Here is a 19,444-nt window from a genome sequence, read left to right as displayed (position 1 = left end):
TGCACAGTTCAATTCTGTGGTGTGTTTTGAAAACAGATTCTCTGTGCACTAGCGCCCCCAAGTGGTAGCATGTTTTGTGCCTGCTTTATTCACCACAATGGCAGAGTGCTGCTTTGCTTTTTGTCTAAAGGGGAAAAAAAAACTGCAAGAAATAGTAGCTGATGTATTGCAAGTGGCAGGCTGATATATGGCTGGTATTGCTTTTTCGATGACCACAGGTAAATGCTCTGCATGCTGACACAGTAAACCACACAGCACAGATGACTAGGACAAATCAGTCCCAAGCACTTCCTCTTTTTGCACGCCTGCCAACACATACCTGGGCCGAGCCCCGGCCGGCCAAAATACCCGTTATGAATCAAAGACATGGAAGCAAAAGAGGGGAGAGACAAAGACTTATGAGCACTCTGCGTTACGGCGGCACCATTTCTCAGTCAAGCCGAAACTGCTCATGCAACACCGAGTAATGGATAAACATACATTGCAATGGTGCACATGCATTCACTCACTAGCTCATTTCTCTCTGGTTGTTTTATTTAAGTTATTTCATTGCTACTTAAAAAAAATATTTTCGTTTTATTTCATTCATTTATAAAAGAAAAAAATCTATATAATACAAATATTGAAGAAGACAAGACTAAGTTAGTTCCTAACTTTGCATGAAACATCCAGCAGTAGATATTCAGTTTCTTATCCTCATCAAACTTTATTCCCAACAATCAATTATATATATATATATATATATATATATATATATATATATATATATATATATATATATATATATATATATATATATATATATATATATATTAAAAAAAAGTAAGAATAAGTAAACGTTAACTTCCCCTTTGTCGATTTTGGAGTTCAACCGGAAAATCCATTGGTGAAGTTGGGTTAGTGTTAGACCTTTTGTCAACCATTTATCCTGTGGTGTGTATGGATCAATAAAATACACCTTTAATTAATGGTTTTGTGTTAACCTAAAAAAAAAAAAAAGTTAAATTGTGTATATCCGGTTGACAAAAAGTATTCAATAAAACAGCTGCTTCTTTTAGAGTAATATCAATTCCAAAAATAAGTAATAAGTACTCAGTTTTTTTTCTAAATATTATAGTTTTTTCAACATTAAACACTGTAACTTAAACATAACTACATTAAATGGTCATTTTAATTTATAATTATTTATAGTTTTATATAATTGTATACAGGTAGTCCTTAAATTACAAAAACAATGGGTTCTGAGAGGTTGTTAGTAAGTTAAATTGTGTGTTAAGTCCAGACATATTGAGAGAGACAGAGAGAGAGTACCATAATGTATGATGTGACGTGTACTTAACATTCACTCCCAGCCATTTTCACTGAAGCAACCCCCTTTGCTCCCGGCTATTTTACTGGATTTTGACTGATTTTGCAAGGCCCACAGAATATTGTCTTCTATTGCTATAAAATTATGGAACCTACTTAAAGAAAGATTAGAGTCTCTTCTTTCATCAGGAAAAAAAAGTATCAAAAAAAAAAAAGGGGGGGGGGAATATATTTCCATCTGTTTCCGTTTTGCAGCAAGAGCATTAGAATATAGCTAAGTTTCATCATTATTCACAAATCTGTTTAAAACAGTGGGGGAAAGAGCTTTTTGCAACATGACCCTAGTTGATCTCTTATACTCTGCTGCCACCTCCTGGCCTTTTTTTGTAATAACTACCATTGCTTCCAGCATTCTCTTCAGTTCAGAGGCCGCATCAAAGCCTTCTAAAAACGTATAAATGTGTCTTTGGGAGCATGGTAATATTTAAAATAGAACATATTTATACATTTTTGGGAGCAAATGTGTTAAAATATGAACTGACGTGCATATTTATATATACAGTATTTAGGCAAGAACTGGAATGTTTCACTTTTGGAAGGGCAAAATCATTTATTTGTGTGTTGTGATATGGATTGTGCATAGTGTTCTGCCTCAATGGAGAAGATTGGCTTACATTGCAACACACATCTTCTTTCTCTCCCTCAAATAACTGTCTAATAAACAGGGATTGGGAAAAGTCGGGAGTTTGGGCTTCTCCACTGGACCCGAACGCAACTATTTCATCTGTTGAGCCAGTCAGCCAAACCTCGACTTTATTAAAGTCGCTTTGATGGATTCATTCCCAGCTTGGCCCCATTGTGATCTATAGCCTGTCCAGTCCTTGGAGGCTCTAATAAACTAACAAAGCCAGGCGGCCACTTGATCTTAGCGCTGTGTGCGTGGCTCCCGTGTATGTGTGTGTGTGTTATCACAATCAGTGCTACCACAGTCATTTTTCTATACATATTATGACGTGATTTTATTGCATATTTACGCTTATATAGAACATTAAGACGGTGCTCCGGCGATTTAATAGAGCCGCATTGTTCGGAGCAATTCCACTGCGTTGAGCATGTCCTGCATCTTTCCTAATAGAGTAGTAAATCAAAGACAGTTAAGGCTGGTTGAGTCCTTCACAGGTTCAGTGAAGCCTCTCAAAGAAAGGCAATTTACGGAGAACAGAGGAATTCACTGCTCGCAACATATTTTTACATTATCAGCAAATAGATGTTTCTTCCACTGACTGAAATCATGATATCGCCAGTCCGGTTCGTTAAACTGCCAGATGTCACTCAGAGCAGCACAATGAGCAGCCGGTGTCAAAGTGACCAGACCTTATCCTCTTCTGTGAGCACGCTCAGTGTGCACAGCTGATACAGGTGGAAAACATTTGCACGCTAATAGGAACCGCAGGGACTGCTGCTACTGGATAATTCATCCTAACAGCTGTGCAAGTCAAGTGTGGGGCTGCCCAAACAACAGGAAATAAACATGCTATATTCTTTTTAACTGTCCCAAGATGTTATAACAAATGTTTCATTTCGGGAGTAAATCACACTAGCCAGGATGTATAATGTGCTTTTATGAGCAAAAATCACTCCAAAATGAATAATTCATGAGAGGCAGGACAGGAAAGAACTGGAATGTTTCACTTTTGGAAGGGCAAAATCATTTATTAGGGCTGTCCTTGGTTTGGTGACAGTATAACGATGTTAACGAAGCCCATGTTGTGGTATTGATTGACATATTGAATCGAAGAAATAGTTATACCTCCAAATGCTTGCCAGTCCAGCCCTAGCTGTTTGTGTGCTTAGTCCGCATCTTGAGACCTCTTGGTGTTGAGGAAATATGTTTAAATGTATGGAAGACCAAAACTGCAAAAAATAAAAATAAGTAAATAAACAAATTGATAAATAAATGAATAAAAGTGAAAATAAAAACGGATAAAAAATATATATTTCAAAAATGTAATACAAAAAATTCATATAAATGGGAAAAAATGTATACAGTATATCCATAAATAAATAAAGTAAAAATAAATTCAAAAATAATAAACAAAACTCAAAAAATAAAATCTTCTATCTATCTTAGGTTAGACTCCGCCGTTGCAGACTGCCTTTTTAATGGTCGAATGAGCGGGTCGGCGAACAAGGAAGTGTCGCCGGGTTGCATGGAAAACTCCAGCAATGGACAACTATCTTGTCCACTGTCACCACAACTTGCGACTTGCGATTTGCTCGACAACAAGTTATTTATTAATTGATATTTAATTACATTTATATATTTGTTTTTGTATTTATTTCCACATTTATTTTTTATATTTACTTAGATTTTTTTGAATCTCTTTTTTTTTTTTTTCCTTTATTTCTATTTATTTATGGATATATTCATATTTTGTTGTTTTTATTTGCATTTGTATTTTTTTTGTATTTAATTTTTAAGTTATATTTTTTATATCCGTTTTTATTTTCACTTTTATTTATTTACTCATTTATATTTAAATTTGGCAGTTTTGGTCTAACATATAAATGCATTGAGTAGCCATTTTGTGGCATCAATAAGAAATATAAACCATTTTTGGTAGGGTGTCCATTCACATCAGGGCGTTTATCACATTCTCTAATATTGTGGTCTCCATGATGGATGAGGAACGTCTGACCTAAACTAAACAGTCATTAGAAGTTTGCTGGGCGCACCATCATGGTTGCCATTGTAGCCATCAGATTTGGTCCTTTCCAGTAGTACCACTTAATGCCGTTGTAGCGAACCACGTTGGATGAGCCGGGGTAATACACACCATTCAGGTTGGACGGGCCGCAAGCCTCGAACCACCAACCTAGCGAGGAAACATGGCAAAAAAAGAGGGAGAAAAAAAATGACTTAGTGTATTAAAGTTTACACTGGTGATATTAGATAGTGTTTAAAATGTATAACTATATATAACTACGGTTTTCTTGTACCGTACCCGTGCGTAAATTGAGTTTTGACTTCTACTTCCTATGTTTGAAAACATATATAAGCACATTCTACTTCTTATTTTGTCAAAATAGGCTTGTTAACTTTTTCAATTCCCAGGATGATTGGAGATCCTTGATTACACGACATAAAAAAAAAAAGACGTAAATATTAAATGGTTCATTGCTTTAGTACTACTTTTACCAGGGACTATCTTTCCAAAAGTATCAGTTTGACGTAAGAACATACATAGTAAACATACTTTTTCCGTCTCTACACTATCCAAAGAGACTGTTAGCGATGTTTACATTCAAGCAAGACAAAATGAAACAATCTTAAGGTGTTTGGGAAGCGTCGCACCTCCAGACGCCAACTGAGCACACTTGCAGGTGCAGCGGTCGTTATCTCTGTCCTTGGTGCTGAACTGGGTGCCGCTGTGGGCCATGCTGTTGGTTCGTCCAGCCGTCCCATTGAAGCCCTCGATGTGGAGGCTGCATTTGGAAACATTGGGAAAAAAATTGGAATCGGGCTGTCTGAAGTATTAGCAGTACGATTGATTCGAGTTAACTTGTCTGTATTCAATCTTCCTTTTTATGTTTTATCTACCATCTTGTAATCTGTATTGTAGCTTCAATAGTGAGTTTCTACATTTTCATGCAAACAGCTCTGTCCTGATTTGAGATTTTTTTTTAGTTAGGATCTGTCTCCAGCCTCAACTCACTGCGAAGCCAATTTCAGCGTCTGGCTCCTTTAGAGGAAAAAACTGGACAGTCGAGAAGAAGTCTTAAACATTGGCAGGATATAAGTTTACAGTACCATGAATCCAAATCATTTATCATTTATTTATTTCTCCTCCGTGCAGTGCTGGCTGCAAAAAAAAAAATATATCTACTGACCGCTATGAAGTCACACAGTAATTTTCATTCAGCATGAACGGTTTTGTGTAGTTATGTGTGACGCTGCTGGCTTGGCTTCCTTCTCATTAGGACAGGACTCCCCCTGAGTTATGTGACTTACAACATAGCAAGAGGAAACCATTTGTGATATACAAACGAAGAAATGCTCCTTTTGAATTTGTAAGTTTATAAGGAAAGTAGGGATATCACTATTGAATAGTTTGAGTATTGATTATTTCATTGATTAATGGAATGGATCACGCTACATTGCTTTGCCTCTCTGCGCTGCAGGGAATTTGTGGCGCTCATAGTCAACTTGTGGCTGTTGTTATTGTACGTCGTGTGATTTCTTTATTAACGTAATCCTTTCATACTAATATGTGCTTACATTCACAATTGGATTGGAACGTACAATGTTCCACAGGGTTCAATTCTGGGGCCTCCGCTGTTTTCATCGTATATGCATTGCTGCCCCTCGGGTTCCATCTTAAGAAAACAGCAGTGGTTGTTTTAAAGTTCTTTATAAATATAGAGTTGAGTGATGGGAGTAAGCATCGTAGATGCATGATTTGCAATGCCAATTTGAGCAATTCTAGTAATAGAACTAGCTATCTAGCAAAACTAGCAGATGGGGAATACAAGAACTCAACGATTTCTGAATTCAAGGTGAATTCAAAAATCTCCCTGTTCATTTTGTTTACCAATAAATTCTATACCTATGTCTTGAATTTGAAAAAAACAAAAACATGTCATTGATTACTTGTCGATGAATCGATTACTTTTTACACATCTAGCCTCGGGAGCTTCAACACACTTATCTCGCTAATTACGTGGAACAAACTAAACTAAATGGAGTTATGTACGCTGCTGCAGATCTTGGTAAGCGCACACCCACGTGTGATTAGGACTTGTCATCTCACGCAGCATTCATCTCGACAGTCAGAAACAAATCACTCTGAAATTGATGTGAAACATAAACGTTGACGTCGGCTCGGAAAGGAATCGCAGCGCTCTCGCGCTCGATCTTGTTTGTCAGTTAAGCTTTGTGTTGTGGTTGCTATTCATGTTATTGCTTATGTTTATCCTAACAAGTAAGGATGAAATATGTTTCATGTTACCTGTAGTTGCGCTGCTCGCCCTCTATGTAGAAGTGTTTATAGTGCGAGTAGGCCTCGTTCCCATCTTTGTCCTTCAACTGGACATGCAGGCTATATTCCCCGGATGTGGTCAGTTTATGGATGATGTCATTTCCAAGCCAGTGTTCCCCAGAAACCTCTCCAAATCCCTGGATAGGGTGCAAAGACAAAGAGGCTAATGAGCGGGCGCTTTTGCCAAGGACCTGCTAAGCTTGTTTGCAGTTAATACGATAATGTAACTAAATTTAAGAGTCCCATTTATCATTCAGATGGCAGGACACTTTGGGAAGCTAAATACTCGGTTTTGGAAGACGCCCTAGTGATGAGTCAGTTGAGGTTTAAATTTGCTTTAATATGCTTTCAAAGCACCGTCCTGACTCTCGACACTTAAATAATTGCTTTATGGGTGCATTCGGTGTGGATCCGGACAAGGACATCTGACTCACTTTTAATGGGAAACAAATGAAGATAATGGTGATGATGTTGCGGAAGAAACTGTTGCATGATGTATGAAGGCATGAAAGCTCTTGAACGCTATAAAACACTTATACAAAGTGCCAGGGTAATCAGTGGTAATGAAAAATACATCTATTAATTTCCTGCCGCTTTTACTACTGTGCTCCCAGTGGTCACTCAAAGGAGACAATTAGAATAGTCAATTCAATATAAAAAATATGATCAAAAATTTAACATCAACAATAAAGCTAATGTAGTGCAAACGATGGGGCTGAAAATCACAACAGGTTGAGTCGTGATTTACACACAAAAAATACAGTATGACATGTATACTTTGGCTTCAGTTATTTGTACAGATGTTCAATAAAGCTAAAAATAGCTATACGCTAATAGCTAACATTGAGTGAAAAAAGTACTTGTTGGCTAAAATTTGACTTTTTATTTTATTTTAACATTGCTCTCCAGAAGCATACCAATATGTTTCCTTTAAGCAACAGCAATAAGAGCTAAAAGTACTGATTTGACCTTTAACCTCAGGAAATGTAACTCATTAAAAATCAATAGGCGTCCTGGTTTTCCATAGAAGCAAAGAAAATAAACTGTCTTAAGGAAAGAAACAATACCCTTGTTTGCCACTGAATGTTTGAGTCATTTTGTCTGACTGTCCCACAAGAGATTGCTGTGAGGCAAGATATATAGAGTCCAGGTTCATTTATCATGTGACCTGCAGTCCTGGGCACAACAGTTTAGTGATATTGATTGGAGTCAGCGGGATTAGGAGCGGGGACCTGCATCAAATAAAATATGTTATCTGCCACCAACAGGGCCTCTGTGCTCCCATGCCTCAACTGTGCACCGAGCCAAATATTTACCATGCACTTGTAAAAATATTGTTCTTGAAGGATTTTCGTGGAGGGGTTTTGTCCCCTGGCTGCCTCAATCTCCTTCTTTCTCTGAAGGATCTCCCCCTGTTAGGCTTTCCCAAACCAAACTGTGGCAATTAAGAAATGAATTGCTTGGTGAAAATACGGCTTCATGGTCAACCAAGCATTGAGATCTTGAAAACTGCTAACAAAAGTAATCTTTCTCCATGGGTCATTGAAAATGCATGTTTGGACGAGAGGGAGTCTGACGGTGGAGTGAGTAGGAGCAGGTGCGATAACACGGGGGGGTGGGGGGGTGCATGAGGCCTGCCAAACATAACAACCGCAGGTCACCTGGGATCATACAGCATGGTGGCACTCCCACGCCTCGTCACGCTAAAACACAAATCGTTACTGAATGATGCGCCAAACCCTTGGATGGACCCACCAATTTGTAGTCCTTCCATTCACGATGGAAATCAACTGAGCCGTTTCGACGATGTTGGAACACGGTCCATCCTCCACCTCTGGTCTCCATGTCGCAGAAAACCTGGTCAAACAGAAGTCGTTTCTTATTTAAAAGCTATCACTTATCTTCGAAGGTGGCAATTCTGTCAGTACTGACAGACGACCGTTTTGCTGACGAATAAGGAGTAACTTGAAAATGACGGACTGAACACTAACGGAAGCGGGTTTTCGATTGTCGTTGTAATCGTCACTCACTGGTCTCTCAGGCCATTTAGGACGGATGCCTGTTTTACTGACGAATAATGGTCAGTACTGATGGAATGCCCACACCTCTGTCAGTCCTAAAATAGCGGTGACAAAGTGATGACGGAAGCATGGTTCAAATAAAATGACGGATTGACGATGACGGAAAGGTGCCCAAGGCGCTGACAAATGATGAATGACAGACCTGCCAGCTTTTGTAAATTGTCCAAATCTGTTTATTATTATAATAACTTTGGTGATAGCAACTTTGACTCTCATTCAAACCCAAAAACATGTAAAAACGTTTTTAATGCTTTGTCCTTCACTCCCCAACACATATATTTATTATATGTTTGTATGTGTGTTTTTTTTATGCTGGAGCATACGGAGGGCTTTGATGCAGCTTATGATCAGGAAGAGGTGTCTTAAAGCAGTTGTAGTTATTACAAAAAATATCCATAAGGGTGACAGCAGAGTATAAGAGATCAGGCCATGTTGCAACAAGCTCTTTTTGACAGTGTTTTCACCAGGAATGTGAATAATGATTAAACTTAGCTATATTCTAATGCTAATTGCTGCAAAACGGAAACAGATACAAATATACTTTTTTTTTCTTGATGAAAGAAGAGATTCAAATCTTTCTTTTGGTAGGTTCCATGTTTGTATAGCAATAAAACACAATATTCTGCGGGCCTTGCAAAATCTGTCAAAATCCAGCAACAGTAACAGCTGGAAGAAATGGCGGTTGCCTCAGTGAAAATGGCTGGGAATGAATGAGTTAAATGCAGAAAAAAGTCATCAGACTGTTAAAATCCTTTGGTATGCCCACCACCCAACAGAACCCTGACATTGGATTTATAAATTGTAGTGATTTTGTCAAGGCTTCCATTTAGCCATCACTTATTCACTGACGGTTGACAACGCAGCAGTTACTGCATATTTAGCTATTATTTGTCTGTTTGCTATACAACAATACAAAACATGTATTTTGACATGCCAGGTCAATCAAACCGTATACCAGCTTTCCCCACTCTTGACAAAGAGCTCCACTAAAATGTTTAATTTAGTTTGAAATTGTTCCCATTGTTCACAGCTTTAGTGATTAATATGTAGACCTTTGCTGAATTTACTCACCGCGACTGAGACACATTTATTACTTTTGGAAGCTTGTCCAAGTGAGAACTCAAAATCTCTGAAAAATAGAACAAAACTGCATCTGCCCCACTTTATTGAAGCCACCCGGCTTGCCAGCCTCATTCATGGCATAGATTGAAAGCAGCAGTGATTTGGGGTGTAATAACTTGCATCACTGGGAACGAACATTGGCCCCCGTTGACAGAAAACACATGGCACAACAACTTAACACCTGGCTGCTTTGCCCACAGGGGTTGACGAAGAATAGGCACACACACGATAAAAAAAAGAAAAAAAGCAAACTGAGGAGTAGGTGCCAGCCAGCAAACTTAAGTAAAAGTGATGAATAAAAAATGCTGCTATCTTGAGAGCAGACAGTGAGGACACCTGCCTTGAATCCTAACCAGGAGTGGGTTTGCCGCTGAAGGAGGCCACGGTCGAATTAACAAGGGCTTGTTACTACACTACATTGACAGCGAGCTTCCAAGTTATTCTGACATTGCATTCAGCAACACATACACACCACAAGGCCTTTGGGGACTAATAACAAGAAACAAAAACAGCATGGCATTTCCATCAACATATACTCCATATTACATACTACTTAAAAAAAGATGCTGTCACAGTCATTTAGGTGATATTTACTAGAGGCGATCAATGACCTTTAAAGTTGCACTACCTTGACGGAGTGGGTGGAGTTAGTGAGGCGTATGCTGTATATCCCACTCGCTGTTTGTCCAGAATGTAGAATCTCTGCACAATCCCTGAAAGAAGTTAGCTCCTGCATGGGCACATGGGAGATTTCTGAAGGGGGGAAAAAAACATACAAATGCAAGTTTTCAGTATGTTTTCAATATCCTACGTACACCTGACGGCCACTGAAATGCCTTGGGAAAAAATCATCAAGTCAATAACAAAGACAGTTCAAACTAGTAACATTAAATCAATTTAATTTATATATGTTATTTCTATTCACTGAAATTCAAGAAATTCAGTGCCATCTAGGCGTTGATTTCCTAACCTGGCAATAGCCAGATTGAGAATTGTGATTCACTCAATATCAATCTGGGACTGCTCCACGGTGATTTGTTCGGGAAAGGCGGGACATTGTGTACAATACTTGCGATGCAGCATCTTGTACACGTTTGTTTTGACCAATCGCGGCAACGGATGAAAATGTCTTCGGTCTAGTCTTAGGGAGAAAAAAAAGACAAAAATGCATGAAGCGCCGATGTTAAACATTCAACAAGGAAACGGTGAGTAATTCTGCAAGAACAGAATTAATTGCAGTGTCCATTCGTCCATGTTAGGTTAGTTTATTTGCCACGGTGTCAACCGTCGGCGCTTCCTGGTTATGTCACAGCTGCATATGCCGCCCCAAACATAATGTCGCTCTGTGATTGGTGGTTCGGATTGGTGGAATTCAACGGGCTTGGTACAAGATGTATTCTCGGGAGTTTGTGAACTCACAAATACCGCGAGAATTTAGCTTGCAGAGCAAGGTTATTGACTTCCTCCAGGCAAGACGAAAGTGTTCTTTTTGCTCAGCGGGACAAAGATCTGACTGTCATCCACATAACAGTGCAGTAAAATATTTTAAAAAGCAGGGGCCTCCAAATTGAGCCCTGTGGAACACCATATGACAGTGGGGCAAAGCAAGGCTAACACAAATGTTCTGTCTACTAAATAGGATCTAAACCACAATAGAGTGCACTAATGATGACAATTAAACCCAGAATACACAGAAAATAGTGGGGGGAACATGGCACTAATAATTGATCGGCAAATTATGACAAATCCAACCTATCACATATTTTGCATTAAATGCAAAATATCTGCTGATCCGATCCAACCAATTAGATCGGTTTAGACGCTAATGTATAGTACACAAAATATACAGTAGATACAATATTTGTTTTCATCTGTCTTACCATTACAGTGATTGACCAAAGCTAGCAGCTGCTCAACTGTGTCCGTGAGCTGAGCTTGCTGCCTTTGCAGCAATGTGTTGTTGAAAGTTGCGCCGGCCAGTTCGCCCTGGAGCTGGCCGACCAGTCGACTCTGCCTTTGCATCACTTCCCGCAACTGCTGCTTTTCTCTTTGCAAGCCCTGCAGCTCCATCCCATAACGAGCCTCCAGCGCCAATAGTCGCTGTTCGAGGAAACTGATAAAATAAGAAAAGAAAATGTCAGTATGCCGCGTTTAAGGTGTTTTTATTGAACATATTCCAATATTTCTGAATACTGTAGTGAAGTAGAAATGTTTGATTACTAGACCAATTATAATTGATAAGCTATTTCCACTTTGTTCTACCGCGACGTGTATGTACCGTATTTCTTAATTTGTCATATAATAAACCAGTGGGGCCCAAAGGCAGAGGTGTGGGGGCAAGCAGAAACAGATGTAACAGGTGAAAAAGCTAGAGGCGGTGGAATCCGTCTGTGGCGTTGGGTGAAAATGATGGAAAGGAAAGAAAAACAACCATCACATTAGGACAAAAGCACCCGCTTCTTTTCATGCTGACTGTTGACTCGCATTGAACCCGTGCTGACCAAAATCTGACCTCATGTTCCTGTGATTCTACTAAGAAGAATAGGAAACCCCTCCTAGCGAGCGCTGCCATTTTACTGCACATACTTGAACTTGCTTTCACAATGCTTATTATACTGTGAATGCCATGTTTTTTCAGATCGGAACGTTTTGGTTTTGATAGCCGTTCCCAGTTCTTATATGATCAAGACCACTTTGGCAATGCACATTTTTGATGCACCTCTTGTATTCATAAGACTAATGTTGTGGTTAGTGATGTTACGGCCCACGATTATTTTTTTTTTTTGTATGTGTTTTGGTTGTGGACGGGGTGAGCGCTCCTCCCTGATTGGTAGACCATTTCCCCGACTCAGTTTACCAATCAGGGCAGCGGAGGGGGGCCTCAATGGGTTCAGGTGCGGGACCAGCTGAGGTCATTAGTGGCCACAGTTTAAAAGGCTGGTGGTCAGGTCGGGAGCAGGAGCTGGCTTTGGGTGTTTGCCTCCCTTTCGTTCGTTCCTTCGTTCGTTTGTTTAGTTTGCCACCCCTATACCTCTTTTGTGTGTTTTTGTTTCGTCCGACTGTCTTTCATGGAGTTCACCATTTGCAATAGTTAGTTTCCTGTTTGTTTTATTATCCACGATTCATTAGAGTGCCATAACAACTATCGGTTACATTCTGCAGTCAGTATTTCCTTGAGTGTTACTTTGACAGTATAGACTTTTGTTTAGTTTCTGTGTTTGGTGGTATAGTATTGGGTCATGTGTTGCCCCATTCGTGTGTTGTTCCACCTCATGTCCACCCGTTTTGTTCAGTTTGCCACCTTTTTCACCACTTCCCTCCTCCATGTGTGCAACCCGCTCCCTAATATTACTTGCGTGCCACCCGGCGCGTAACAATTGGGGGCTCGTCCGGGATCCGCGGTAGCCACGGGGTTGAGGTGTTTGGTTTAGGTGGTGCACTTTTGTTCCTTCAGTGATATTTATTTATTTATTTATTTATTTTTATTTTATTTTTAGGGTAGGGGTGTCCAGCTTGGTTTTGTTTCAAAACCACTCTGTCGGGCACCCGTTTATTGTTTTTGTTTATTATTTTTGGGACGAATCCTGGGCAAAGTGGATTCCCTGGTGGGGGCTGCACGCCTCGAGCCCGGCAAGTCCCAAAAGATAGTTTTAGGTTTTGTTTTCTGGGAACGTTTAGTTGGTGGACATGTTTTGGTGTTTTTTGTTTTGGTGCAAACCTTTTTTAAATGTTTTTCCTTGGTTAGGTGTGGGGGGGGGGGGGGTGTTTACAGCCCCCGATGTTCGTGGCAGTTTTTTTTTTTGTGTATGTGTTTTGGATGTGGACGGTGTAAGTGCTTTTCCCTGATTAGTGGACCATTACCGACTCGGTACACCAATCAGGGCAGGGGAGGAGCACTCATTGCCTCATTGGGTTTAGGTGCAGGACTAGCTGTGGTCATTAGTGGCCACAGCTTAAAAAGCTGGAGGTCAGGTCAGGAGCGGGAGCTGGCTTTGGGTGTTTGCCTTCCTTTTGTTTGTTTGTTTGTTTGTTTGTTTAGTTTGCCACCCCCTATACCTCTTTTGTGTGTGTTTGTTTCGTCCGACTGTCTTTCTTGAAGTGCATCTTTTGCCATAGTGTGTTTCCTGTTTGTTTCATTATTCGCGATTCATTAGTGTTCACCTGTTTTTGTCGCTGAGATGTGAGATCTCCTGATTCTGCAGGAGTATGTGCTTCTCCAGACGGTTGGTAAAAAGGGAGTACTCCAGCAGCTGGATCTCCAGGCGACTCGTCTGGTTTATTACCTGCAGTGTGAAGAGAAAGTCAAGACTAGCTGCTAAAGTTATGCCATGAAAAGTTGGAATTCTAGTAATTGAAAACACATATGTACTTTACGACTAACTTCTGTTTTAATCGACGTCTTGTCAGAGGCTGAAAATATCTCAATGTGTCAATACCTGAATAGCAATAATTTATTAGCATTTTCCATTAGCACTTTAGTAGTGATGGAAGTGTTTCTTTTAAAGCTCAAGCCTCTCACAGGTTCTTCCTAGGCCCACCTGAGTTTCAACATCAGTAAGTTTGCGAGTCTGCTCTGCGGACTGACTGAGGAGGTTGGTCCCCATCTCCAGCATGGCGGCTGTCTGGGTGTGCACAGCCGTCCTCTTTATTTCCTCCATGCCAGAGCGAACATTCTCCTGGATGAAGTTCTCCAGCTGATGAAAGAAACAACATTGCCCCGTCATGTTGAATGTAGGATAATGGCACAATGCAGATGATGTCATTTCAATGGAAGAGGATTTGATGAAGTGCATTACAAACACTTCAGACTCAACTTCAGGTGATAATGGGCCTGCAGCTGTGACAATACTAGGCACATGAGGATATTTTGAAACGGACTTAAATGACTGTGATCCATCTTACTCTTGAATGAAAACCATCCATTCAACCTTCTGACTGAGGGTCTCTAATAGAGAAGTCTTGAGATATTGACTCAGAGACAATACTCCTCTCTCTTGGTCCATTCCATGCCTCTAATCGTCCACTTTAAACAATGTCCTTCCAACCCTTCCGTTTGTAAATCAAACTTTCACATTCAAGCTTAATAAAAACACTCATAGTATGAAGCCAAATGAAGCCTTTACCACACTGATTAAAGCAATCTCTGACGGAAGAGCTTAAGATCCTTGGATCATGCACTTGAAGCTCTTCACCAGTAATGGCTCCCAATTCAAAGGTAGCTACACTCCCTCTCCACTCCTCGTTGAACTAATTGCTGCTTTGTAATACACTGCGCCCAGAAAATCACATTTAGGATGAAGCGTAATTCTCTTCTAATGTATCTAAAAGGCGCAGATGAAGGGAAAGCAGATGAATCTGTGTGTGACTTGTCAAGCCATTACACTCATTTGTTCACATAATTACAGGCTACAGCAGCAGAGGAACACCAGGGTGGTTATTAGGGATGTTTCGGTCATAATTGATGTCTCAATCAATATCCATATTGTTTTGTGGCAACAGTTTAAGCCTCTTTGGATCGAGTACATGTGAAAAAAGTAGAAGTGGATAAACAAGGTGAAGCAGCAAATTGGGGCTGGCAGTATTTCACCAGGACATGAGTTCACTGGGTGTCACATGGCCTCCCGCATCTCTACAGCATTCCGACATTAGCATAAGCTGCTCAGGCTATTAATAGAAAAAAACAAAAGTCTGCTCACATCTCTGCTGCCAACCCCCCTTAGGCAGCAGAGGGAGCGAGTAAAAAGGGACCCGGCAGGAGGTCGCGTTGGGGGCTCGGACAAAAGTAAACAAACATGAGTTTCTTAGAAAACACCAGAGAAGGAATTTGAAAAATTAATGTTATTCCCTTGCACTTGGTTACTTTGTGACCCTGGTGTGCGCTCTGTTTTTTGTGCATTGTCTCTTGGTTAGACAGTTGACTGTAAGGGTTATAAAGTCTCTGGAGATCTCTGAGTAATAATCCACATATTTGACTGATTGATTGACAGATTTGTATCCAAATAGCTTCAGTCAAGAAAACGTATATACTGAATTTGACAGGAAAACAAAGCCAACCGAAAAGGCGTACGATGGCGCCGCAATTGTTACAGAAATACACGTTACTCGACAACACTAGAAGATCGAGATGTGTTGTGTAGCGCTTTTTTACTCTACCTTTTAGCCATTTTCTCTAAAGCACACACAGAACAATCCCTTTCTTTCCATCGCTGCCTTTTTCGATCTTGCAGACTCATGCATACCGCGCCGTCTCAAGGGAGATGCTTGCTGTGGAAGCGCAGTCCTTGGTTCACAGACTTGAGCTTCAGACAGAGTGCACACAGGGGAATTGTGTGAACTGTGTGTGTGTGCGTGTCTGTGTTTTCATGTATGTATTTGCAGAGAAAAAGAATATAGGAGATCTGACGGTTGACAAGTCAAGGTGTGAGATGAGAAGTAGATACTGTATAATCGCCTTATAATATAATCTAAATTTGCAACAATCCGGAGAGAATTTATGGAGATGGACAGAGAGGGCAGACAGGAAGAAAAAAAATCTAGTTTCTGGTGAGAATGTTTAGCTTTGGTATTCATAATATTCTATTTTGAAATACAGAAATATGCTCATGTTTGCTTTGGATCAAACTAAAGATTGGCTGAGGGTTGAATGAATGCATACAATAAATATTGAGAGTACTGCAGACAAGAATAGAGAGACGGGTGGAGAGGATTGGCGTCGATCTGGCACAATAGTTCAATGCTGGTTCTGTGGCTTGTTGACCTTAGCAATGCAAACACTATTGTGCAGCAACTTCTAATCACATCAATTCATTGGAGTCATAATCCAGGCGAAATGGAACTGAACTTCCCAAACACCCAGGAAGAGGATGTGCCTAATTACGCGTCCCGTTGATAATCACTGATTTTACTAAACCAGGATAAGAACAGTCAAGAATAATTGTTGTTGTTTTTTGCCCATGGTGGTGAAATACTCAAGGTTTAACACCATGATCCATATTTTGGCAGCATCTCATTTTAGCAAGCTCGTTTTTTTCTTTACTGCAACGGGGAGTTCTGGCATCTGCACGGTATGGTGAAGAATACCGGCATATTCTAGATATTGACCTGGTGCCAGGTATACTGTACATGCAGCAAGCGTCAAGGAAATCCCAGTTAAGCCCGGAACGTATCAATAATCAAAGCTTGTCAACAGATGCCGTCTTCTTTGGATTAGAAAATAGAAATAAAATAGAACATGTGAAAACAAGACATCTGAGAAAGTGCAGACCACCGCCAAGGCTTAAGCGTATGTCATGAGCGAAAATTGTCAGGAAACAATTGTGATAAAAAAAAGAACTGCTTCTGAGTCCACAGAATGCCATATGATCCTATTCCAGTCCCTTGTGAACATTTCAAATTGCATAATCCACATCTGGGTTGATCTTTGTGTAAACAGCATCTGAGCCAGGCTTGTGAGAATGAAAGTTAATTACAAATAACATAATATGGAACATCCAATGGGAGTTAATCGACTGTACCTTCTGCAGCCACAGGGTATTGTTCTCTGTGGCACTTTCCAGACTCTCCAGCTTAATTCTCTGCCAAGAAGACCTGTTCTTCTGGGTCCTACCGAGAGTGGTTTGACTTACAGCCGATTTGACCTGTGCTGGGGAGTCCCCCTGGAGCGTGTTCGAGACCTCAAAGTTTTTCTGGGGCTGGCAATGTTCCACCTCAGGAAGGATGAAAGTGTATCTGCAGGGGCCGTGCTGCACATGGTGCTGCTGCCGCTCTGAGTCCAATGCACAAGCCACCAGGTGGGCCAGGTAGGCCAGCGTCAAGCCCAGCATGCGTCCCATCTCGGGGTGGATGAGAGGGAATGTGGCTGGTCCTCTTTAAAGAACACACATGTCAGGCATTGTTCTGCTTTCGTGATCTAAAATGTCCGTCCGCTCTATTTCTTTTATCTCTTCTGCTCTTCTCCTCTCTTCTGATTGCTCTTCCATCCAGTTTTCCTTCTCTGCTTGGTTCCTGCTCTTGCCTTTCCTCTCGGTGGGGAACACATAACACAAGCAACAACGATCGATTCTAGCACCAATAGAGATTCTTCAGTCCATCCAGAACAAACAATATAAATTGCTTCTGTCCTTGCGTTGGTGAAGAAAAGAGCAGAGTTGAGAGCCCTTCTTCGGATCCTGGCAGTAAAGCTCTTAAAGTCTTGTTCGAAGTGGTTCTTTCTCCCTCTCCACACACATTCAGGCACACACACACTCACTCAATGACCCGTCCTCTGGTACTTTCACACTCTTACACTACTCGAGCTCACAGAAGTTGGAAAATGAACACACACGCCTGCCCAGCGGAGCTCCAGTAAGAACTTTGTCAACTTTTTGCCCCCTCCCTCTCTCTTGCTCTCTCTGCTTTGACACTAAGGTTGTATCAATAGCTTGAAAGAGTAAAGTTTTTTGTAAATATATGCTGTTGAGACGCGCGATATAAATTTTCATTATTGCATTTTAAAGCATGATATTAAATGTGGTCAGTGCATTTAACACATTACGGCCATTAGTGATACTCTGTGTAGCTTTCCAGCACTTTGAAAGCATTTTTGATGGCGTTAGACACTTTGCTCATGGGCTCCTCAGCCATGAGAAGAGGTGAAGGAATTCTACCTTTTGGCCCTCTGGTCACAGGATGCCGTAGTACGAGCTACGCAGACACAGCTGCTCATATGGAGCAAATTTGCGACGATGATGAAAGAAGAACAGAGATCATTATAGTGCAAATAATCTCAAATTGCTTTCTTCCGCATGTTGGATGGCATGTGAAACATTAGGAATCTACAACAAACAATTTGCTTTTTTTTCATCTGCTTCTTTATCTTTGCTGCCTTAGTGATACACTTATCCCTTAAATGGGCTTGAGGGGTTCATTTGGAGCGTTGAAAGAAGGGATGTGTTTGCTTTTCATGTCAAACATCAACACGCTTTTCCTAAATTCACCGATGGTTGAGAGAGTTGCCCGCCACGCATCATGTTTTTGCATCCTGTCATTAGCCTTTCCAAAGAAGAACAAACAAACACATGCTTTGCTCTCACTAATGTTAATTGCACATCACATGACAAGAGTACTGTATGGAAGTTTCCATACTGTATTTCCAGTCATGCCTCAGCTGTCGTCCGTCAACTTTCAAGGACGATGAACATTCCACACTGCCGTCATTCTGTGGATACTTAATGATCCAGCCACTTTGAAACACAGTGTGTTGCCACAGCATCAGATAATGTATGTGCCAATATGTTATTCTAACCCTTGTCAAGCCCCAGAAGAAATGTTCAAATCCAGATTTGATTGGATTGAGATATTTGATCATCTAAAATATGAAACGTCAAATAAGTCCAATAATTGATTGCAGTCACGTCCTGCAACGCTTGATATACTGTAGCAAGTAAAGCCTCGTGATATAGGCAATATTCTTGCCATTTATAATATTCAATTTGACCTTTTCACAAAACTGCAGAAATCTACCAACTTGAATTTGACTATTACGAGACGATTGAAGAAGAAGAAAAAAACACCCACACGGAGATGAGTTATGTGCATTAATGCATTCATGTTTGAAACAACCATATGTGAGCTTTTTAAGCATGCATGGCATAATATAGAAGATAAACAAGACTCTGATGATGAGGTGCTAAACATACATTGAGGTGAGTGTAATGGCTCATTACATTGAGGTGAATATAAACTAAAATGAAATGACGGCACAGTGGACAAGTGGTTAGCATATCTGCCGTACGGTTATGAGGATGGGGGTAAAAATCTGGGCTCAGGCCTTCCTCTGTCCAGTTTTCATGCTATCCCCGAGCTTTTGTTGGTGAAAAATGGCAAAAATACATTGTTTGCAATTTATATTTAATT

The 19,444-nt window shown here is 40.4% G+C and overlaps 1 protein-coding gene across 1 annotated transcript; it reads right to left on the bottom strand.

The window, feature by feature from the left end:
- Positions 1-2,021: 2,021 nt before the first annotated feature.
- On the bottom strand, positions 2,022-17,850 carry angpt2b (angiopoietin 2b). The gene is made up of 9 exons (XM_086062743.1): positions 17,065-17,850; positions 14,089-14,244; positions 13,712-13,833; positions 11,431-11,663; positions 10,179-10,303; positions 8,103-8,204; positions 6,318-6,484; positions 4,664-4,794; positions 2,022-4,184 (listed from the first exon to the last, which is right to left on the bottom strand). The coding sequence occupies exons 1-9, from the start codon at positions 17,380-17,382 to the stop codon at positions 4,024-4,026; spliced, it is 1,515 nt and encodes a 504-aa protein (XP_085918869.1). The 5' UTR covers positions 17,383-17,850; the 3' UTR covers positions 2,022-4,023.
- Positions 17,851-19,444: the final 1,594 nt, after the last annotated feature.

The sequence above is a fragment of the Leptonotus elevatus genome, chromosome 19 (assembly GCF_054856555.1).
Source record: "Leptonotus elevatus isolate MCC_2025b chromosome 19, RoL_Lele_1.0, whole genome shotgun sequence".
Lineage (NCBI taxonomy): Eukaryota > Metazoa > Chordata > Actinopteri > Syngnathiformes > Syngnathidae > Leptonotus > Leptonotus elevatus.
The sequence above is the reverse complement of the archived record's forward strand: the minus strand, read 5'-3'. Positions and strand labels throughout refer to the sequence as shown.

Coding starts and splice junctions, on each gene's coding strand:
- angpt2b (XM_086062743.1), bottom strand. CDS start 17,382: ATGGGACGCATGCTGGGCTTGACGCTGGCCTACCTGGCCCACCTGGTG. Junction 8,205..10,178: donor ACTCCACCCACTCCGTCAAG/GTAGTGCAACTT, acceptor CTGTTTGACCAG/GTTTTCTGCGACATGGAGAC. Junction 4,185..4,663: donor TGCTCAGTTGGCGTCTGGAG/GTGCGACGCTTC, acceptor TTTCCTCGCTAG/GTTGGTGGTTCGAGGCTTGC.